At 31.7% G+C, this 23,519-nt stretch overlaps 4 protein-coding genes and 1 long non-coding RNA gene across 8 annotated transcripts; 2 read left to right on the top strand and 3 right to left on the bottom strand.

Moving 5' to 3' along the window:
* Positions 1–1,114: 1,114 nt before the first annotated feature.
* Positions 1,115–2,909, bottom strand: RpS3A (Ribosomal protein S3A). The gene is made up of 6 exons (XM_076400276.1): positions 2,760–2,909; positions 2,310–2,437; positions 2,155–2,250; positions 1,890–2,092; positions 1,521–1,688; positions 1,115–1,316 (listed from the first exon to the last, which is right to left on the bottom strand). Exons 1-6 carry the CDS (start codon positions 2,819–2,821, stop codon positions 1,176–1,178), a joined length of 798 nt encoding a protein of 265 aa, XP_076256391.1. The 5' UTR covers positions 2,822–2,909; the 3' UTR covers positions 1,115–1,175.
* A 256-nt stretch (positions 2,910–3,165) lies between these two features.
* On the top strand, positions 3,166–4,249 carry LOC143193857 (NADH-cytochrome b5 reductase-like). Of its 2 annotated transcripts, XM_076400275.1 has the most exons (3): positions 3,166–3,401; positions 3,477–3,601; positions 3,654–3,834. In XM_076400275.1, the coding sequence occupies exons 1-3, from the start codon at positions 3,263–3,265 to the stop codon at positions 3,687–3,689; spliced, it is 300 nt and encodes a 99-aa protein (XP_076256390.1). In that variant the 5' UTR covers positions 3,166–3,262; the 3' UTR covers positions 3,690–3,834. The 2 variants fall into 2 exon arrangements, with proteins under 2 accessions (XP_076256390.1, XP_076256389.1); XM_076400274.1 differs by having other exon boundaries at positions 3,173–3,401; positions 3,477–4,249.
* Positions 4,219–19,469, bottom strand: e(r) (enhancer of rudimentary). Of its 2 annotated transcripts, none has more exons than XM_076400280.1 (3): positions 19,246–19,469; positions 4,633–4,818; positions 4,219–4,566 (listed from the first exon to the last, which is right to left on the bottom strand). In XM_076400280.1, exons 1-3 carry the CDS (start codon positions 19,246–19,248, stop codon positions 4,444–4,446), a joined length of 312 nt encoding a protein of 103 aa, XP_076256395.1. In that variant the 5' UTR covers positions 19,249–19,469; the 3' UTR covers positions 4,219–4,443. The 2 variants fall into 2 exon arrangements, with proteins under 2 accessions (XP_076256395.1, XP_076256394.1); XM_076400279.1 differs by lacking the exon at positions 19,246–19,469 and adding an exon at positions 4,991–5,124.
* On the top strand, positions 5,210–18,067 carry LOC143193854 (chitinase-3-like protein 2). 2 transcript variants are annotated; one of them, XM_076400271.1, is made up of 8 exons: positions 5,210–5,374; positions 5,436–5,584; positions 5,645–5,902; positions 11,843–11,969; positions 12,357–12,509; positions 12,750–12,839; positions 12,896–13,111; positions 15,680–18,067. In XM_076400271.1, the coding sequence occupies exons 1-8, from the start codon at positions 5,325–5,327 to the stop codon at positions 16,053–16,055; spliced, it is 1,419 nt and encodes a 472-aa protein (XP_076256386.1). In that variant the 5' UTR covers positions 5,210–5,324; the 3' UTR covers positions 16,056–18,067. The 2 variants fall into 2 exon arrangements, with proteins under 2 accessions (XP_076256386.1, XP_076256385.1); XM_076400270.1 differs by having other exon boundaries at positions 5,211–5,374; positions 5,433–5,584.
* A 265-nt stretch (positions 19,470–19,734) lies between the features above and the next one.
* On the bottom strand, positions 19,735–22,182 carry LOC143193621 (uncharacterized). Its single transcript, XR_013005070.1, has 3 exons — positions 22,082–22,182; positions 20,026–20,146; positions 19,735–19,958 (listed from the first exon to the last, which is right to left on the bottom strand). It is a non-coding gene; the product is annotated as an uncharacterized LOC143193621 (long non-coding RNA).
* Between the last annotated feature and the right edge of the window lie 1,337 nt (positions 22,183–23,519).

Here is a 23,519-nt window from a genome sequence, read left to right on the forward strand (position 1 = left end):
ACATGAATCATCTTGGGGACGTGATTATTTCACAACAAAATTTTGAGTCCAAGCTTGAAATGGTTATAATTTCTACCAACAACTATTGCGATTGAAGCAGGTGAAAAAAACGGCGAGAATTTGACTTTACACATCTTCAGAGAAAGATTAAAAGATATTGATGGTTCCATCTGCATTTGTGGCGGTCTATGCAAAATTCCTTTATATCTGGCTTTTGATCATTCAATTGAAAACTAAACTAATGAAATCTGTTTAGTTTTACTCTAGAAATTTTAGAAATTCTGATGGAGAGATAGTTCTACCAAAAAAACAAGAGTCCATCGTTCAAAAAGCCCATATATTCTTCTCACCCATGTGTCATTAATTAGTATATAAAATTTATATGAACAAATTCACATACAAAAACATGAAAAAACCAAAATTATCTTTTCCTGAAACAATTTATATGGGATACACCATTCCTTGAAATATTTTGTAATTTACATATTTTATTCATAATCATATGACTATTTAACTGGTTTCAGATACGGTTGCTAATGTAACATTTATTTTGGATTATCTGATAGTTATGGACACTAGATTTTTAACCGGATTTAAAACAAAAATATTGTATATGTATTAACTAACTAATTATTATATGAAATACTTGAACAAACAAACGTTGTGGCAGAAATCAGAAAGGATGTGCTGATGTAATGAATATTCGTATTTTTCGTGACATCCGAATTGCCATGGAATTTCTACAGAGCCATGAACCCCATCTGAAACCCCCATTTTTTGATATCTGACATATGGTTAAAAAGCTCATTTCACCAGTTACATCTAGCCAACTACAGTCCGACTTTATTTTCTATAGTTTACGACATTAAAAATCATTATGGCAAAGAAAACACAAAACGCGACGTAAATTCAATTGTTTTCATAGCTTGCCGTTATCCCTGACGTAACATGAATAACGGCTAGTCTAATTGATGAAAAATAATTCGATTATTCCATGGCAACACTGATTAAGGCCTCAAACAACTTTATTGAAGTAAAAATGGTATGTCACGAGGTATTCACCAATTAAAGCGCTTACATTAACTGAATATACAAGCAAAATAAAAACACAGGCTTGTTTCAATACATGACTGTATTAATTTTCTTTTTTTTCTTAATATAAAAGAATCACCACTTTACACAGATTCTTGTACTGGTGGCTCATACCCTTCAGGTCGGTCAACTCTGGAACCTGCGTCACCTGAGCCCTCGGTACCTTTGGAATCTCCATGAAGCTCCAACAATTTTGAAAGCTCATAACGAGGTTTCTTCAATACCTAGAACATTAAAAACTTCTTTAGAAAATAATATTCCTTATAATAGAAAAACAAAGTATTGTATAGTTTATCAGTAGCGATATATTATGCGTCGTTAGGGAACAAGAAGGTATCTTCATGTTTGTATCAAAGCGAGCTGAGTGTCTCATCATTAAAACAATTTGAAATAACGAACATTCAGAAAATGAAATAAAAGGGACATACCTTGACTTTTCTAACAAAAACATCATGTAACGGGTAGGTTCCTTGGCAGGCCTTTTCAATATCTTTAGCCATGCTGTCCGGCAACAATTTATTTACAACTTCTTTAAGATCACTGCCTTGAACATCACGGGTAATGATCTCAACCATCTTCTTGCGAATTTGCTTGATCTAAAATCAATAAAATACCTCTATAAATACATATAATCTCACTAAATACATATATATATAAATCTGCTCATTTTATTCAGATATAATAATTTATTAGGGAACAAATTTTTCTTCATATATGTATCGAAGCGAGCTGAGTGGATCATCATTTAAATTTTTCAAACACATTAACAACAAAAAAACAAACAAAAATGAACTTACTTGGGTGTGTTGGGCATAACATGTTTTCCTCTGACTTAATTGGTCTTTTTGCGTGAAACCAATACAGAATACCCTCAACAGGTAACCATCAGATGTTTTTACATCAACTGATGCTTCAATAAGTGATTGCCATTTTTTAACCATGGAACGTAGCTTATCAGTGGTCAAATCCATTCCATGGAAGTTGGTGAGGACATAACGACCTTAAATTACCGCATATCAATATATTTGCTACGTTATTCACATTAGTAAATGCCACTCTTACCTTGAACATCCTCTGCAATAAGTCTGAATTTTCTGAAAGATCTTTCAGCATCAGTATCGTTTTGTAAATCAGCTAAACTTACTTCGAAAACTCTGCCTAAAAACAAATTATTATTGTTTAGAATCGAAATTAATACCAAGTGTTTGTTTAAATACCTTTAAGACCTTCAGATGCTATTCTGGTACCCTGAGTTCTGTTAACCAACGTCTTACCAACCTGTCTGGTAGCGAACATAGAAGGTGCCTTCACATCATACCAGTCTTTACGTGTGAAGGGGTCAACACTAGAAATACATATAATTCATACAATAACCTAAGTTAATTAACCTACAAAAACAATGTTTATGTTTTAAAATTCAGATTCAAGAAACCTTAACGATGCTTGGAAAGAATTACATTAATATGATCATAAAAAACAATACTTAGTGAGCTTAAGACAGAGTTAAGTTAATGAGAAATAAAAAAAATATCTTACAACTTAAACGATAAAATTCAACAATACTTCCACTTTTTCCAAAGCCATCGTTACATTTTCTGAAAAATGAGTTTAAGATAAATAATAATATAACTTTATAGAAACTATTGCCGTCTATATTTTATACGTACACCTTCTTCTTAACACCCTTTTTGCCACCTTTCGACAAACCCTTATTCTTTCCAACCGCCATGACTGGTTTCGAATAGAAAAAGAACGACTTGTCAATTCCTGAAGTACAATTTGACGTATGACAGTTCCCCCACCTATTTTATGTTCAGTTTACTATTCCTTGATCTTAAGAATTACAGATTCGAAAAATAATTAGAATGGCGGATTCGGAACTGCCGGCTATTTAATACAAATTAAAAAATATTGATGTATACATAAGTTTACAATATCTAACATAGAGTAATAAAGTAGTGCATTATGCATATTTAATAATTTAAAAATAAAAATTGGAAACATTAATTCTTCCCATTAATTATTATCGTCAAATAATCGTATATGAGTCGAGACTTTCCAATGGAACCGAATCCAGATAAGCAGTATTACTCTCTATGTTCTTAAATCTAGTTAACAATGTCGAAATACTGTTAATGTATTTTAGATTAGATAATTTAAATTCCATAACATGACCATTTTTTGTTACCAATTATGTAATAAAAAAATGAATCCACCGATTAAACCACAAGAATCAGATTGTTGTAACTCGGGTTGCAACCCCTGTATTTTTGATGTATACGAGGAGCAACTGAAAAGGTTTTTAAAAGGTATAAGGAATTGCGAATCGCAATGTAATTGTATTAATCAAAGTTCTTATTCTATATTTAAATTGATTAATATAGAAAAGCACACAAAAAATTGTAGTTTATTTACTTTTGAGTATGTTAAGCAGAAAAATGAAAATACCAATAAAGAATGTCATACTCTATCCATTATTTATAAACCAGGACAACATTTTTTATTGAAGGCAAATACTAAGGATGATCATTTTACTAGAGCATATACACCAATATTTGTAGAAAATCAGAAAATGCTCCAATTTACCGTCGTTATAAAATTATATCCAAATGGTAAAATGTCAAAATATCTACGAACATTACCAATAGATAGTGAAACTTTGTGGAGAGGGCCCTATGGTGATTTTGTAATTAATTTTAATTGGAAAAACATCACTTTAATTGCTCAGGGAACAGGAATAGCCCCACTTTATAGTATAATATGTGCCATATTAAATAATGAAGACTGTTATACTAAATTAACTCTGTGGTTTTGTTGTCACAGCGAAAATGTAATTTTCCGGACAGAACTGTATGATTTGGCTCATTTTTGGAACTTCAAATATCTTCTGTTTATCAGTAATGTTAATAAAGAAGAATTTCCAACAAAATATAATGAACCCATCATTTTTTCAAGACTTGACGCTACATATCTTTCCAATAATCTGGAAAAAGTGGGAACTGACTCGCCAGTTTTAATTTGTGGTAATAAATTATTCTGTGATACAATCTATGATACTTTACATGAATGTAAGTTTAATGTAGACAATATATTTGTATTAAAATAAGTGTTAATCAATACTATGTACAAATAAACTTTTTTTTTTATTGAAAATACAGTTTATTAGCCACAATTGTACATACACCTAAATTAAATTATGAAAAAAAATATTTAAAAAAATATATACCAAATAATGTTTAAACTTGTCATATGGGGGGTGAGAAACCTACTAAATAATTTGATTAGCAATTAAAAAAAAATGAAACTATGGTCCTAAAGTAAAGAAACATTTATACATGCTTATTATAAAAGCTACAACCCATGCCCTGCTGCTTGTCGAAGTAATATATAAATTTTTTCCTTAATCCAGTCCTTATTATAAGGAGCATATGTATTAGTTGACTTTTGGTATACTAAGCAACTTAAATCGGAAAGCTAGAAAGGAAAGAACATATTTTCTGTTATTTTAAATGTTACTTATGCATTGATAAGAAGAATTACCTGATCTACAAAGTCAAACAACTGCGAGATGTCGTAAGTTATGGTTGGTGTATTAGGGTTTCTTCGTTTTAAATGTTCTTCATATATACGGCACACACCTTCCATACATTCATTAATAGATTCATAATCTGAATAAGTTCTAGTTTCAGGATTTGGTCCTGGCTGAACTAGCAGTATTGTGTGTGCCTAAAACATATTGCTCTTAATTCAGATGCCAGTAAAGCTTATCTAAAATGCTGGGAACCACTCAGCTTCAATTTTAAAACTATGTGTTTCTTTATTTCGTATGTTTACTAGTATTATAAGAAAAACATAAATCTATAAATATCTTTTGCTATTAAATAACAAGTATACATACCATATTAAATCAATAAAACAGCAATCAGTAACGAAATAAATAAAAAATTATGAATTCCTTGTTAATTCGTTACGCAGAGGTTACGAGTACTTCTAGATCCTGTCGATAGATGGCTTGAACTGTTATTTTTTTAATTGAGAGTCATATATAAAAATACTAAAAAGCTCGGAGACGTTAGATCGAAACTATATAGTTGGGTTATATATCGTAATTGTTTATTCCCGAATGGTTTCTGTCAGTCGTCATATCCAAGGTAAACAATGAAAAAATTTTATTAAAACCGCACTATGTATGCTTGATGCAGTCAGTAGTATTTACTTAAACTCCCGGAAGGATGTTTTCGGAGGATCACAATAGATACCTGTTGTTGCAACAAAACCAAAGGTAAATGTTTTATTAATTGATACATTTAATATTGTTGATAATGTTAAATATGTTTCAGAAGATCTTGCCTGGTCGAAAAGAAAACCTTTCTTATCTTAATATGCCTTATTCTACCAATTACTTTATTTTGTGCGACTTATATGATATTATTTGGCATTTATGAAAAACTTGTTTACCCTAAATCAACTTTGAACGGTTTTAATACAAAAGGTGGGAATAATGTTCAATATTTATTATTTCCCACTATAATTGAACTTATTTAAATTCTAGAGGTGATAACACAAAATTTGCACAGAGCTACATTATACAATAATTTGAAGCCATTTCATAATCTATCAGATATTCCAGAATTTGGTCACACCGATGCTGTTGATGATAATGTTTTCAGGCTGGTTTGCTATTATAATTTTCCCAGTGATTCATACTCATTGCAAGTGAAAGATATTGATCCATTTTTATGCACTCATATCAATGTTGCATTTGCCAGTGTTCATAATAACAGTATTAATCTTAATGAAGTGCACCTTGGTAAGTAATTATTTTATATGTATTTGATTTTTTTATAACTAACATGATTGTGCAAGGTTTAAACTGAAGGTTGATGTATGTTTGTTCTATCCATTTTTTATTTTTAGTTGGTGCATATGCATTTATTAATAATACATTGACACATTGATCTTGGTTAAATTACAGGTCAATGCAATTTTGTTTTTAACTTAACAAATGACATGCAATGAGCATGCCTGATCTTTTCACCTTAATAATGGCTTAAGTTATTTACAACTATTAAGAATTTTGATTTAATGGATCCATTTCCACCTAGTGAATCTAGTATGTAGGGTTGCCAATCCTATTTTATAACAACTAATTACTGAAAACTTACTAGTCCACTTTTGAATAAACCTTCAAGAAACAAAATATTTAATGATATTTAAATTGCATAAAAATGAGTTATTCTGAAGGTGATACATTAGTTGCAGCTTTCATGATAAAAATATTAAATTGATCCCTCAATTCCGGTCAATTTAATATGTTTTATTAAACTGCCGCAATAATCAATTGGGTTCGAAGGACCATATGCAATACCCAATATCTTAGTTTATCTTAGTTGGCCTTATGTTGATTTTGTTTCGATTATTCTTGGTATCATTGGTTGGAAATTTTTTCTTACTTTAAGAAACCTATAGGATTTTTTCTTGAAAATGATAGACTGAAGATTTTTCACTCAAAACTGTGGTTCTAACCAACTTTGACTTTGATAAAATTTGATAATCACCGACAATAAATGTTTGTTATTTGGATATTTTACTCAGTCGTGCAACTTGTTAATCGACACCTGTAACTGAATACTAAACAAGCTGTAAACAGTCGCCATAGACTGCGCATTTTTTTATATCTTATAAGATCAGTAGCCAGTACAATTTGTGATAATGAACTTGCCTAGATAAGTAATATTATATTAATGTAGTAAGTCATATATCCTGAAATGTCAATGTTACGACAGTCTTCCAAATGTCTACTAGATTCCTATAGACATATTATTATTCTGATTACAAATCTATTTGTAACTTTCCTCATTTATATTCTGGTAACGTACTGGTAACCTTTTTATTATATTTGATTAGTAATACTAGTTTGTGTATGCACAATTCATCTTTAATTTTAATTTTTCATACACTTTTTCCCTTTTGGGTTGCAATAAGAGTACCAGCTCCGCTAGGGAAAAATAAACTTTCTCAATGTTAAACAAAGGCAAAACAAAAGATATTCTCGAAACACGGACGACTATATATCAAAAAAATTGATATTTATGGAAAGCAATTGGCAAAAACCGATAAACAGTCGTGCAAATAACGATATAATTAATTTTGTAAGGAATTCTTAATTAAACCGATAATTTTAAGGTACGAACAAAGTAATTGTTCCCTGTATCGGTCACATGTTCGTGGGCGATATGTACAAACAGATTAGAACGTTATTTTGAAATAACCGAAACGACAATAACAACGCATACTGGATGATTGTCCGTAGTTGATATATTGCGATTTATTGTTTTCCGATAACAATAAGAATATAAAAAGTTTTTCCCTCGATGATAAATAATTTTGTTCGTCGTTATTGTAAGAAATAGTTTTATTTCTTGGTAAATAAAATCCAAATATTCAACAAAATATTATAATGCTCACTATCTTGACAATACACAAGGTGTTACAACGGTGATTACAATAATGTTCGTCTATCAATTACGTCAACGAGATACTGATCGAGAGACTCTAAGAAACCATGTCTATCCCGTGTTCATAATTTAGTTCACAGTCAACTTTACAGTAACAATTCGAACAACTTGAACTGGACAGTCAGTACATGCTTAGCATCAACAGTAATCTCAATTTCGCGACATTTGGGCGATATGTACAAACAGATTAGAACGTTATTTTGAAATAATCCAAACGACAATAACAACGCATACTGGATGATTGTCTGTAGTTGACATATTGCGATTTATTTTTTTCCGATAACAATAAGTTATTGTAAAGTTATTGTAAGAAATAGTTTTATTTCTTGGTAAATAAAATCCAAATATTCAACAAAACATTATAATGCTCACTATCTTGACAATACACAAGGTGATACAACAGTGGTTACAATAATGTTCGTCTATCAATTACGTCAACAAGATACTCTTCGAGAGACTAAGAAACTAGGTCTGTCACGTATTCATAATTTAGCACACAATCAACTTTACAGTAACAATTTTCAGTCTCATTACATTTTTCCTTGGAATATCAACTCGAACAATGATCACGAACTCCACTCTCTTTCTCTCTCGATTTTCGTAAAACATCAAACTGGACAGTCAGTACATGCTTAGCATCCACAGTCATCTCAATTGGGCGACATTTTTATTTAGAAACTCAGTTTGGACAGGCACAAATTAAACGAACAGTAGTATGACACATGGGCCCATTTCATTATTTTGATTCTTCTAAATCCTTTCATTTTCCAGCAGGCATTGTGGGTACTAAGATTTCCACATGTCAACTTGTGCAACAAGTGGACAGTATCGGTCCCAGTCATTGCTCTGCAAGTCTTCAAATGTGAAACCTAAGTCACACGTCTCGACTCAAACAACAAGCAGGCAGTATCGGTCTCGGTTGTTATTTTTCCTAGCCTAAACGCCAGCATCTCCATGACCTCAGGATATCCAACATCTTCAACCTTGATGGTCATGTAATTATCAGTTTTGTTGACATACGTTCGTCTTGAGGTTAAGCATGACTTTCATTCAGACTTCTACATCATTTTTCACTTGACCGTGTAGCTTTAGCACTCGCCTTCTGGACACACATCTAATTGCACTGTTCAGTTCTCATCGTAATATATTCTCATAATTCGATGCAACATATTATCAATCCACCGTAACAATATATTTTTATCAAATCGTCTATAGTCTGACATTATTTGTACAACATATTCACTATTTTCTTATTATATAATCCATTGTGTTTATTAGATCGTCGAACATAAATATCACTTAATAGATCTGGTTTCACTGCTTGCCAAATTTACTGTATATTTATTTCATATATGGATTTTGTAAGAATTAATTGTGCCTTATAGATTGGGGAAGAAAAAATTTCGATAAAAAAAAAATTCAGGATGTGCATTTTCTATAATTACGCCAGTGTAGAACTTCTTATAGATTTCTAAATTAACGGGTCACTGAAAAGTCTTTTAGTTAGCTATGTTTTTAGCTTATGTTTTTTAGTTACCGTTAACCCTTAAAAGATGCGTGTATAAATTTGACAGCTGTTGGGTCATTAGTTTGTGAATTATAGCATTTTGAGTGAAGCAACTTTTGTTATTGTGAAAAAAAAAATTATAAAAAGGAATTTCGCGTGTTGATAAAATATTGCTTTTTGAAGGGAAATTATACAGTTGAAGCAAAACGGACACTACCCTAGGAAAATCAACCATTAAGGATTGCTATGCTAAGTTTAGACGTGGCGAAAGGAGCACCGAAGACGGCGAACGCAGTGGGCGCCTAAAAGAGGTTGTTACCAACGAAAACATTAAAGAAATCCACAAAATGATTTTGAATAACCGTAAATTGAAATTGAATAAAATAGCAGACACTCTAAAGATAACAACTGAACGTGTACATCATATCATTCACGAATATTTGGGTACGAGAGGGCTCTGTGTAAAGTGGGTGCCGTGCGAGCTCACTTCTTACCAAAAACAACGACGAGTTGATGATTCGGAGCAATGTTTGAAGATGATCAAGTGTAATAAACATGAGTTTTTGAGTCGATATGTGACAATGGATGAAACATGGCTCCCTCATTTCACTCCGAAGTCCAATCGACAGTCATCCGAGTGGACTGCACACGATGAACCCGCTCCAAAGCGTGGGAAAACGCAACAGTCGGCTGGCAAGTTTATGGCGTCTGTATTTTGGGATGCGCATGGAATAATGTTCATTGGCTACCTTAAAAAAGAAAGGACCATCAACAGCGACTATTACATAGCGTTATTGGGCCGTTTGAAAGACGAAATCGCCAAAAAACGGCCGCATTTGAAGAAAAAGAAAGTGATGCTTCACCAAGACAATGCACCGTGTCAATGTCACAAATCAGTGAAAATGATGGCAAAAATCTATGAATTGGGCTTGGAATTGCTTCCTCATCTACCGTATTCTCCAGATCTGGCCCCCAGCGACTAATTCCTGTTCTCAGATCTCAAAAGAATACTCGTTGGGAAGAAATTTTAGTCGAATGAAGAGGTGATCGCCGAAACCGGGGGCTATTTTGAAGCAAAGGACAAATTGTACTACAAAAATGGTATTGAAAAGTTGGAGGGTCGTTATAATCGGTGTATCACCCTTGAAGGGAATTATGTTGAATAAAAAAAACTAATTTTGCCAAAAATATGTATTTTACTATGGTAGGCCGGGGACTTTTCAATTGACCTGTTAGTTTTTCTCCATAACCTTAGATTTCCATTCCCACATTATCTACAAAATATGTTACGATGTATCTGTCTATATATCTATCTATCTACCTGTTACGATGTCTGTAATGTAAAGTAAGCTGGTGAATAAGTTTTCCAGTTAATTTACCTTGGACACCGTGAATTTTAATTTCCTTCTACGAATTCGATAATTTTGTTTCGAGCTTTTTTATATTCTATGCATTCTTAAACAAGATATCTTGGAAAATTAATTTTTAAAGTTATATATGAAATTTTTCTACTAAATTAATTTTATTATAGAATAACATTTGTTTAACATTAAAAAAAAACTCAAGCACTATATAGGTTATTAAAGTGTACAATTTTCCATAGTACCTGCTACTTCCATTAATACAATATCTTTTTATATATTTAAATCAGTGTTATGGGACCAAGTACTAAAGTATGAAAAAATCGCGATTTCGTCTGAATATAAAAAATGCAAAAATAGTTTTTTAAAAATAGGATTTTTTTACGAATTTATAATAAAATAATAAAAGTAATAAAATAAATAATAAAATAAAATTAATATTAAGTTTGAACCTAACATTTTGGGCTATTAATTTTTATGAAATATTACTGGGATTAAAAAAAAATTAACCCAGTGTTTTCATCATTATACCTATAACTAAACGAGAGTTAAAAAATTGAGCAAAAAATTTTATGAAGTCTTTTCAGACGAAGTGATTTAATTTTCCAACAATCTGATCTTGAAAATATTTTACATTGTTTTCTGTAATATTTCAGGTAGAACATACATTTCTTAATCAACACGTAAAGACATCCAGGCTATCGCCTTTTAATCAATGTAATGTCAGTCACGAATTTACCGACATCAGCCAATTTTTTCTCTATCCTCTACGTCAGTATAATTTTAAGATGGAAGGGTAAAATTTGTACAAATTAAGTTAGACTTATTAACATAACATTGTTTCTCAGAAAGATGTAACAGATGAATCATGCATCAAAAAACGGTAGCCTGGGATATTTAAAAAAGGACGCATAAAACATTTGTATATCTATACATATTTATCGGCAATAAAAATCAAAGTTATTGCCTCGCCATATTAATACCGATATTACCATTACACATAGCAATAAAAGTTCTGTAGAAAAACATTGTTAATAACCAATTGTCATTAATTTTAACCACAGAGGCCACCAACAGATATCGGAGAGGATATTTGTATAATATATATATATATTTATACGTGTAAAATACTGGGATTTTTTGTTGATTATTAGTAACAAAGTTGGAATTTTTTTTTGCGTTTGACAGTTTTAGAGCAATTGTTTACATGAAGTATAATAAAGATTTTATTTCATTGCTTACTATGGCTAAATGATGAGTCAGATTGGAGTTTTTTTTATTTACATCGTAAATTTTAAGTTAAAACAAATTATTTTTGCGCTTCTGACGATTATATTTATACAGTATCACGTCTTTGTTTGCAGGTTACCTTCAGGAAGTGGTGAAATTGAAAGACACCAACAAAAACCTGAAGATTCTTTTATCGATTGGTGGTTCAGGCAATTCGGACGATTTTCCAGAAATGGTAAAGAACCACACCAACAGGAAAACGTAGGTGAAACGTAGGAGATTTTCTTTCAGAAGATTGTTCCATGAGTTTTGTTAAAGAGTTAAGTCTTAAGGTAGAGAAATGTAATCTGAGGAATTATTAGTAGAAATAGAGAGAGAGAGAGAGAAGAAGTTTGGTTCAGAGATTATCTCCATACTGTTAAGAAAATAAATTTAAATGATTATTGTAACCATTTTCGATCTAATAGGTCGAAAAATCGTAACCTGTTTTACATAACAATCACTAAAACAAGTATAGTGAAGTTCAGACAGATTATATTAAACCATAAAATGTATTTGCAATGCATTTCATACTGCAAAGAACAAACAAAACTCTTTGAACAACATAGTCTTTCGCTAACCCGATTATCTTATAATTATTTGCCTCAGGTTTATACAATCGATTCTCTATTATGTGAAAACATATGGGATCGACGGTATCGACCTGGATTGGGAATTTCCCAGCGAATATCCAGACGGCGACAAGAATCAGAGGATGCATTTTACGCAGTTGTTGGCTGAAATCAGGAAAAATATTTCCAGGTATGATATACTAAAATGGCGAATGCGCCCGCTCAATGTCCCATTAATCAAGAACTGGCTTCCTTTAAAATTGCCATCTTTACTTAAAAGTGGATGTTAAAATTAATTGTAGTATGAATAGTTAATGCATATTTTAAACTGAAAAAAAACACAAAGCAATTATTAATTAAAAAATAGAAAAAGTTCTGAAATTGCTCAAGAATTATTTACCATGAGAAAATGTTTTCATTATTATTTCAGACAGAAGAATTTTCCATATTTACTAACAGCAGCAGTAGCAGCTCCAGCAGCACTGGTAGATGCTTATTATGATGTTTCATACATGAACGAGTAAATTAAATATGAATAACCGACTAAAGACATCGATAATAACATTCATTTTCCAGTTATGTGGATTTTGTCAATGTCATGAACTACGACTTCCATTTCTTCACCACTACAACTCCTTTCACTGGTATAAATTCGCCATTATATCCTTTGTCGAGCGAAAAGATGTTCATGAGCACGCTGAATATTAACTACTCGAGTCATTATTGGAATTACAAAGGCATGGAAAAGAGCAAAATCGTTGTAGGATTACCAACTTACGGGCATACTTATAGGTAAGTCAAATAATTCGATATCAATCTATATAATAGTTCTTGTATATATAATTGTAAATAAACCAATTGAAACAATTGCTTTTTATGTTGCTTTTTGTATTGAAAACATAGAGTAATAGAGAGAAAACTCAATAGGAGTCTCTGGTGAAAAGTTTTGCATTGCCCAACATCCAGATGGGGTTCTATTGGCCATTTAATTAATTTGATTGGTCAATATAAATCTCCATTATAGAAATGCCTGCAAGAGAAACATTTTGCTGTGAAGATATTTGATTGCTTCCTTGATAAAGTTTGGCACGTGATAGCTCCGACAGACCAAGAAAATGTAAATAAAAAACAATTTAATTTCTGAAATAAATTTATTTATTTTTATTTATTTATAAATTATATTTCTCAAACATACTAGTCGAAGGATGTAGAATCCTGAACCCAGGAGCTCTAATAGATCCAAAAAAAACAACAAATTATCTTGGTTAGGTGCTCTTAAGCCAATATATTTTTTCGGATAATTACACATTTTTTTCTTTAATGCAATGAGGGGATTCAAGGTAGTTATTGATGACACTTTAACAAAGAGTTCTTACTTGGGAAATAAGCACTATTACACACAATTATTATTGCACAATAAGACCTGAATTGCTTTGAACACAGCCAAATACTTCGAAGTAAAACGGTTCTGCATTTCCTTACATTCTGCATCCGGGTACACAACACCTTCTAGATGAAGAATTCACTTTATTTATGGCACTATCGACTTATATATACTAATGAACTAATAACTTAAACTTCAAACGTTATAAAAATCTAAACGAAACTACTGAAAATGATGCCCAAAATAAATAAACACTAAACGCACCATAGAAATGAAGTGCGCCAATCGGATCCCGTGGCGGGTCTTAGCATAGCGATTAAAGCAAATAATAATAAGTTAAAAGTGGCGACATCTGGATGTTGGACGTCGCGAAAATTCTATATTATTTAAGTCAACTAATAATTGTAGTATTTACGTTGCCGTGGTAACCGTTACCATGTTAACCGTTATTATATTATAAACTATAGGGAATACTTAAATTTAATCCTAGATTTGTCATTAACGGGGTTTAAAAGAATTCATTCGCATTAAAAATCAAATTATAACTGACGAATGAATGATACAAATACAGCTTGACGTCATTTAATATGGGTGTTAATAATAATGAATTGTTTTGAATTACATAAAGTACTTACATACTTATGGGATATATGATGATGAGAAAAAATACAATTCGATGGGAATAGGCACAAATAGGTATTTGGGCTAGATTTTACTACAGAAAGAGCATAGAGATTGTCTATGGATTTTTATTTCGGTCTTGTTTTGTACACGTTAGAAAAGAAAAAGAAAAAAGGATGTCATATTTGAGCGTTTTTTTTCTCAGTACATTTTATTTGTCTTTGTCAGTTAATTTGATTGTCTTTACTCCAGTGTCATGTTGGGTATTTTGTCTAATAAATTACATACAACTTACCGAAATGACTACAGTGTTTTTATCAATTAGTAACTATAAATTATTGAAATTCGAAACACTATTGCCATATAAAAATATAGTTCCCATGGAAATAATTAAATAACAAAAAAAAATAAGTTAAAGTTTTCAATGCATTATAAAAAATAGTGCTTAAGATTGAATTATTGTGATGTTGATGACAAAATTGTTGGCAAGACAAAATGTCAAAATAAAAATCATACTATAAGACATGATTTTGATTCTGAATGAAATTTCACTGATGAAATGATGTGTGTGATGAAATTTCACTCAAGCGCTTTATAGTATATCAGTTTTTAATTTTGATATTTGCTATCTCTCATAACTGCAGGTAAATGAACAAGATGTATATGATTGGCTAGCTAAGCGCAGACGTGCTTAAGTAAAGTGATTTTTATTTTAATTATTAATTTAATATTTATTAGAAAAAATTTGGTAATGATATTGTTTGTCTTTGAGAAACAATTTATCACGATGCCATCACAATTACTAATAATTTACGACAATTAAGGGAATTGACAGTTAAACTTAAAGAAATAACCATATATAACCATAACCACCATATATTTAATAACATTTTTGTTCAATTATTTTATTTAGATTGGAATTTTGTCGTATATCAAAGTCTAATTGAACTAAAACTCAGAGTTGATTGGGGCAATATTGCGACGTTTTAACGCCACAAATTTAGATGACGTATGTGCAAAATAACTTTGAATAGACTATAGGATTAAATTAAATGTCGATATTTAAAAAAATCGATATTATCAGCTTCGAAATCATAAAAAGTATCAATATATCGGAGAACCTCGAAAAAATATCCACAGTCCTTTTTAACGATATCGATATGTTTTTGCAACAGCCTTAATTTTGAAGTTAGTTCTTTAGTAAAGGTGATGCATGTTGATGCAATTTAATTACCGTATTAACTTAAATCATAATAAAAATATATAATAAAATACCTATTTTGTATTCTTGATTTTTTATTTTTATGATCATTCATAGACTTATAGAATTATACAGCATAGGATTTCTGTTTCAGACTGTTAAATCCAAGAAATCACGAGATATACTCGCCCGCTTCCGGCTACGGCAAGCTCGGCTTCAACGGCTTCGCCTCCTACTACCAGATCTGCAACTTCCTCCAGGTCAACCACATAACTCCGGTTTTCGACATGGAGGTGCTCAGCCCGTACGCCTCCAAGTACTACGAGTGGATATCGTTCGATGACGAACAGAGCCTCACGTACAAGACCGAGTTCATCAAGAACAACCAGTTCGGCGGCGCGATGATCTACTGTCTGAACAGCGACGATTTCAAAGGCAGCTGCACAATGGGATTCTCAGGAGGCTTAAAATTCCCGCTCATATCAACCGTCAAGAGCGTCCTGGGCAGGACCGATCCCGGCGCCGTGTAAACTTAATCTTTCCAACGAGAAATTTTCAAGATAACTTATAAGCTGTGATTGCTATATTTTATATAAGTTGGTACAAGATACCTGATATTTGCACCAAATGGTTTAAACAAATCGGACAAGATACTGGTTATTTTTTCATTATGTCGTAGGGACCACGGTATGTTACCATAATTTATTCTTTATCCATTATAGAGTCTCTTCTTCGCGTAAACGAAGATGAAGAGGAATTCTTTTAAGTACTCGTCATATTCCCTAAAGTTGAACAAGACTGAACGTGTAAATTTGTTATTATCTCTATGAGAATCCCAAAACTATAACTATTTTGTTCATAGTGTAGGATTTGATTACGTATATTTAAAATATACTGTGATTATTGTACAGTTACGGCTACATTCTTACAATATTTTGTATATTTTTCGGTTAATTCTATTTCATTGTTATTATTTAATGTTTAAAAAGTATTATTTATAATTGCTGCCTCTCCAATAATTTTTCAGATATACTTGAAAGATGAATAGATATAAATTGTGATATTCTGGTGGGTTTTGTAATATTCTTTTGTGTGGCTTACTTTGCTTATTAAGTGCATTATAATGTTCATAGGAAGTTGATGTCATATATAAAAAAGCTGACTTCAATCTTTTGTTCTCAAGTCATATTTTGGAGTGTGGATTTTCTGCTTTGGTTCTATATGTTAGTGATGTGATGTCAATGATAAGAAAAACTTTCCATAATTTTGATAATCAAGCATTTAACCTAATATTCATTTCATATTATTATTGAATCATTTAGTGTGAATGCTTGTGAAGTGTTATAAGGTATAGTGAATAATAAATCAGATATCAGAAGGATTTTAAATTTCACACTAATCCAATGCATTTTTGAATTATTTAGTCCAATGACTTAGTTCAAAGTTGATATATTGTCCAGTGTTTTTTTTCTCCCAGAGGATAATATGAGTAGTGAGGATTGGAGATAACTTTGAATTAGGCCCCTCTAAATATTTTTGATATATGCCATGGATATATTACTAGGCTGACTTTGATGTAGTCCAATGTAAGGTATATTATTGAATTTCAAGTTCGTTCATCACTGTTATCTCTCCAAGAAGATAATATGACTAGGACTGAAGGTTAATGATGGATATAAAATCAATCCAGTCACCATTGTTTTAATATTCGTTTGTTTTAAATGTTTGATATATGCAACAGATACATGTCTAGGCCGACTTGGATCATTTATTCCTAAGACCTTTCTGCTTCAATGTTACTCTAGTAGACGCCAGGATAGGATATGAGAAATGAATAATTGAACATGTCATAATATGATAACCATATTTCTTAGGGGTTCTAAACCAACCTTTTGTCGATCTTATTTCATTTCAACTTTAATGGCCAGATCATTTTTGGATTTGCTCATTCATCATAGAGATCTTGAAAACATATGCTCATATCATCGAATTGCCATAAGTATTTTAGCTTGCATTACCAATTTCGAACCGAAAGTATTTTATTTTGTCCGATTTTATTATTAATCTCCTTTATATATAGATAATAAAAGGACTGTGATATAACTCTTTTATAGCCACATGGTAAATAAAAAAACATCGAAGAATCCATCTAACCTAAGTAGGGGTATGATTTATTTTTATCCCATGTGGCGTATTCAAGGTTCTTCAGAGCACCAATTGATTATTGACAATGTGCCATGAGCTGGTAACTTGAGCAACAAGCCTCAAGTATATTTTGTGTGTAGTCTTGTTTGGATATTTATATAAGACATATACACGGTTGGTAGATTTATAGCGATAAAACATTTTCTTATTTATATAAGAAATAATTTTGCTTAGCACGTTAGTTACCTTTGATATTTGTCCGAAATTTAAATCCTTAAAAAGTTACAATATTAATATTTACATATAAATATTTCAATATGTTTTTGTCAAAGTATATCAAGGTACTTTAATGTATTTTCTATTTATTATGAATACTAGTAAAACTATTTAAATTGCACGTCGCGTTTTATTCCCAGTTTTTCCCTTAGTATGCCGCCAAGAAACAGATTTTACTTTTTGCTTTTCGTAATTTAACCAGATAGAATGGGGTCAACAATCCCTAGAACGCCATGCAGATATCTACACTTGATATTTGTTGATTTGGAATCTAACCGTTAGGTGGCGGCATCGATCCGTCCTATGCGATATAACAGTGGCGGCGCCATTAGGCTTTTTGCATAATATTAAAATTACGACAAAATATTTGCCTAATCGTTATTAAAATAAAAGAAATTAATCAAAAATAAATCATAATACTGGAAACAATTATTTGTGTTCCCGGTACATATAAACAAGGCGTAAATAGAATAAAAATAGCACGTGTCTTTGTTATTGTTCGTATGCATCCGAATGGAGTGGGGTTGGGTATCGAGGAAATAGGGGGTTGTAAAACTCGGACCGTGATTTGTCTGATTTGAAGGGTGATTTTTACCCTTGCTCAACAATATTATTCGGGGGAGGGTGACCTTGAGGTTCGATTTGGTTTGTTTTTTATTTCGGTTTCCACCGAGTATGAGCAGTAATATCGAAAAGAACTTAAAATGTATTTTTTAAATAAAAATTATTCATATCATTTATGTATTTGTGTCAAAGTTGTTATCATTATTTAATTATCTATTATATGTCAATTAAAAATAAGTACAATAAATGTTAATTCTAGTTTTTGTTGTGAGATATCAGCAATAAAAAATACGATGATAAAAAAAGATATCTGGTTTTTTAAATATTGCTATTGACAATAAAAAAGATTTAGCAAAATTGCACGCCAATGAGTAACTTTTCAGTTGCTATGGCAATATGATTTTTTCAAAAGTTGATTCGGGGAACAGTTTTAACGTTATTTAATTAAAAAAATGCCTCATAGATTAAGAAATTGTTGGTTGCTAATCGCTAATTCGTTAACTGATATACTGACTGGTATCAAGTGAGGTACTGTTGAGATTTGATGAACCTAATAAGAGATTTATCTACGTGACTCAATGAATGTACAGTTGAACTACCGAATCGTTTGTCCTTGTGCATTAGAAAACTGGCAAATTTTTATTAATTTTGTAAAAAGCAGGAACGTATAATATTCGATGTGGACGGAGGTAATTTTAATGAGAGTTCGGGCGAGAATAACCAAATAAAACTTACCATGGAGATGGATCTATAAATAAACGCCAATGATAGTAATAAATTCGTAGACGGCAAAAAAAATCTCCAGACAAAAATGCCGTAACAGAACCGAACACTGTATGAAGTAGAAATAAATAAACCCCACCCACTCAAACGAATTCGCGCCACTTTCTCGCTAGGCAACCATTCGCGAATTGCTGTTGGTCGGTCGTTCGTTAGATGGCGCCATGCATTAATTCGCGAGTGTCAACTAACTCACTAATAGTCCAGTTTTTCATTTATTTTTCCGATTTTCAGGCGAAAAAAATTGGAAAACTCTCGTTCGGGACGTTTTTAAGAGTGCCGTCCGCGATTATCGCCATCGGTTTGGTCCCGTGACAGTCAAATACCCATCGAAAAACGAGTTTTTACCGTAAGTACTATGCAGAATCTCCAGTATTGCCTGACCTAATTTTGCATTTTTTCCTTTTATTTACCCCCTGAGCACCCCGTTTACGTCACAAATCAAAGAAAACGGTACCCGGATCGTGTCGTGAGGCGATTTTTCCCGTTAAATCGCTCGGTTTTGTCAGAAAACGCCCTGTGAAACTTAGAGGTTATTTTTGCACACACTTTCCTGTTGGCTTTGCTGTAGGATTTTCTGTATAGTTGGCTTAAAAATTGTTCAAGTGAAATCGTCGGTTGTTAGCTATGGAATTCTGCTTCCATTTTCTTCCGATATGGACAACTACCTGGTTAAAACCAACAGGAACAGAGTTACATAATATCGTATTAATATATAAAATTTTCAAAAGTTACTTTATCGTCTGTTGGATTTTTATCTACTTTCAAAAACGGGTTTCTGTTCAGAAGTGGCGATATTCGGGTAGCATCAGGAACACGTCCGAGAAAATCGGAGCCCGATTCGATCGGTTGTCGACTGGATATCCCCTAGATTAGTGGCAATAAAAATATTAAGATATTACCTGAGATTAAAAATAACACCCAAGTATTTAGCTTTTGTTTTCGATAAATTAAACCACTTGACATAACCTACCGTCAAAACAATTGAATAATTTTCGCTGTGTGGATCGTTTTGAGAGCGAAACTTACCCGGTATTGCATGCGAAAAAATTAGGCCTAGAACAGATATTCTTACGGGAACCAGAGGGTTTAACAATCGGAAAATATCTATTTGACAATAATTAAATGTTAATTCTGAAAAAAAAACACGGGTGTATATATTTTTATAGCCCAATTCATGGGTATCGCGATACCCATTCCTGTACTTTGTGTTGTCGTTGTGTGTTGGGTCTAGAGTGCCGTGGGAACAAAAAGCAAACGAGCAGGATTTTTGTTGAAATTAAATTTAAGGTTATATGACATCTTTTTGTCTTGTTTTTAGAGCTGTTCATTTTTAGTGGTTGTATGATTAATCAATCCCATCCCTTCTATCCAAGAAACAGGATATAGTGCACTGATGGTTCTGCCCAATTTTTTCTTTTCTTCTCCTATTTCCTTGCACTCATGCAATGTATACAATTATGCATTATAACCTAATTACTCCAACCCAGCCTACTGCTATTTGCGGCTACTCTTCTGCTATGTAAAAATTCCCGGTCCGTCTTATATTTTTCTAATTACTTCTTCGTTTGTTTTTGTTTCTTCATTTGTTCCACATATAATTAACTATGAAATGAGGACTTGCGGAGTTTGTTATCGGTACCTTGAAAACGTTAGTTATGCTCTTGTCTGATCATTCATTAACTCCATTTGGAGTGGAGTATAATTCGGTTTTAATCGAATTCGGGTTCTTTATGTTTAAGATAATTTTTATGCCTTTTACGTGAACGTCCATACGGTCATTTTTAAGTGCTTATTATTTTATACCACCTCGTTGTATTAATTCTTTTAGTTGTGTCGTGAATTGTATAAATTATGCAAGTTGATTCGGTTTTTATCCCAGTGGAAGCTAGCTCCCACTAGTTGTAGTTTTAATGGAGATATAAGTGATTTTATTAGGAGTTGTTTTTTGCAAAACTCCACATATTTATTTGGGAGGTAATTCTCCAAATTTTGTTCAATGGTTATTATGGTTAAATTAGGCCTAGAGTGCCATCAAAATGAGCAGAAAGAAGCCACAAACGAGCACAGTTTTTACTGAAACCAATTTGAAGGTTACATCACATTTTGTTTCTAGTTTCGAAAGTTCCCATTTATTCTAATGGTATTATAAAGCAATTTGAAAACTGCTATTAAAAAAAAGAAGAAATTGTGCAATGCAAGGGTAGTGCGGCATTGTACATTTCCACTCTTTTGTCCTATTAAATAATAAACATACAACGCTTTAATATTTGCATCTTATTCTAACGACTGGAACTTAAACCACATCAAGCTGCTGCCGCTAATTTGGTTCCGAAAGTTCCCGGTTTATTTCACTTATTTTTCTTTTATTTTAAATATCGAAACAACAATGAAATAATGATTGTACACCTTTTGATACCGATACCTTGTAAATATTAATTGTGTTTTTATAGAAATATTCCTTAAATGAATTTGGATTGAACTAAAATGAATTTCTAGGCCTAAAATACTAGACGATAGTGTTGCCCGGACATTTGACAATTGTATCATTATTTATTCTGTATTTTAATTCGGTGAATATAGTTGGGTTTAATGCAATGTTAATTTTTTTTGTCCGAGGCATTTTTTCTTGGTCTTGTGCGGAAGATGATACGGCCATTTTTGCGTAACTGTGGTTTTGTGCGAGCTCAATATATTAGTTTTTTTTTTTCATTTGAAATTATATAAATTATACAAATTGGTTCAGTATTTTTGGCGTTAGAGTTGGTGATAATTTTGTTGAAATATTTACTGTGGTTGTTCGATGAAATCATATAGTCTTAGGGGTTGTTTTGTGTTAAGCCCGGTATATTTGTTTGTATGAGAATTGTACATATATTGTCCTTTAGTCATTATGGTTAAATTAGGCCTAAAACACATCAAAAACAATCAATAAAGGAGCAGTAGTTTTACTGAAAAGAGTTCCAAGATTGCATCATATTTTTCCCTTTGTCAAAGTCGTACATTTATTGAAATGACATCGTTTACCAATTGCGAAATAGCTATTTTTAAAAAAGAACTAGTGCCTGCACGAGCTTCTCTGTTTTTCCTCTTTTATTCCATTTATTAATAGTCATACAATGCCTTAAAATGTGTATCATATTCTAATGTCTGAAACTTGGTCTACGAAGATTTTCTCCCGCTAATTTAATTCCGAAAATTCCCAGTTTATTACACTTTTCTCTCAACTTGTTCTTCACTGATATTTTTCCTTTATTTTAAATACTGAATGACATATTGATTTTAAACCTTTTGATACCGATACCTTGTAAATATTAATTGTGTTTTTATAGAAATATTCATTAAATGAATTTGGATTGAAGTAAAATGAATTTCTAGGCCTAAAATACTAGACGATAGTGTTGCCCGGACATTTGACAATTGTATCATTATTTATTCTGTATTTTAATTTGGTGAATATAGTTGGTTTTAATATAATGTTAATTTTTTTTTGTCCGAGGCATTTTTTCTTGGTCTTGTGCGGAAGATGATACGGCCATTTTTGCGTAACTGTGGTTTTGTGCGAGCTCAATATATTAGTTTTGTTTTTTTCATTTGAAATTATATAAATTATACAAATTGGTTCAGTATTTATGACGCTAGAGTTGGTGGTAATTTTGTTGAAATATTTATTTTGGTTGTTCGATTAAATCATATTGGGTTAGGGGTTGTTTTGTGCTAAGCCCGGTATATTTGTTTGTACGAGAATTGCACATATATTGTCCTTTAGTCATTATGGTTAAATTAGGCCTAAAACACATCAAAAACAATCAATAAACGAGCACTAGTTTTACTGAAAATAGTTCCAAGATTACATCATATTTTTCCCTTTGTCAAAGTCGTACATTTATTGAAATGACATCGTTTACCAATTGCGAAATAGCTATTTTTAAAAAAGAACTAGTGCCTGCACGAGCTTCTCTGTTTTTCCTCTTTTATTCCATTTATTAATAGTCATACAATGCCTTAAAATGTGTATCATATTCTAATGTCTGAAACTTGGTCTACGAAGATTTTCTCCCGCTAATTTAATTCCGAAAATTGCCAGTTTATTACACTTTTCCCTCAACTTGTTCTTCACTGATATTTTTCCTTTATTTTAAATACTGAAATAATAATGACATATTGATTTTAAACCTTTTGATACCGATACCTTGTAAATATTAATTGTGTTTTTTATAGAAATATTC

Source organism: Rhynchophorus ferrugineus, unplaced genomic scaffold (assembly GCF_030347505.1).
Source record: "Rhynchophorus ferrugineus isolate W39M unplaced genomic scaffold, kcgeb_rfMv2 rfM3, whole genome shotgun sequence".
In the NCBI taxonomy this organism is placed as follows: Eukaryota; Metazoa; Arthropoda; class Insecta; order Coleoptera; family Curculionidae; genus Rhynchophorus; species Rhynchophorus ferrugineus.

Excerpts from the sequence above, each read along its gene's own strand:
- RpS3A (XM_076400276.1), bottom strand. The coding sequence starts at position 2,821 with ATGGCGGTTGGAAAGAATAAGGGTTTGTCGAAAGGTGGCAAAAAGGGT. Across the intron at positions 2,438-2,759 it reads AAGGGTGTTAAGAAGAAGGT|TGTTGACCCCTTCACACGTA; the intron begins GTACGTATAAAA and ends ATGTATTTCTAG. Across the intron at positions 2,251-2,309 it reads AGCATCTGAAGGTCTTAAAG|GCAGAGTTTTCGAAGTAAGT; the intron begins GTATTTAAACAA and ends ATTTGTTTTTAG.
- LOC143193857 (XM_076400274.1), top strand. The coding sequence starts at position 3,263 with ATGACCATTTTTTGTTACCAATTATGTAATAAAAAAATGAATCCACCG. Across the intron at positions 3,402-3,476 it reads ACTGAAAAGGTTTTTAAAAG|AAAAGCACACAAAAAATTGT; the intron begins GTATAAGGAATT and ends TGATTAATATAG.
- LOC143193854 (XM_076400270.1), top strand. The coding sequence starts at position 5,325 with ATGTTTTCGGAGGATCACAATAGATACCTGTTGTTGCAACAAAACCAA. Across the intron at positions 5,585-5,644 it reads GAACGGTTTTAATACAAAAG|AGGTGATAACACAAAATTTG; the intron begins GTGGGAATAATG and ends TTTAAATTCTAG. Across the intron at positions 5,903-11,842 it reads TCTTAATGAAGTGCACCTTG|GTTACCTTCAGGAAGTGGTG; the intron begins GTAAGTAATTAT and ends CTTTGTTTGCAG.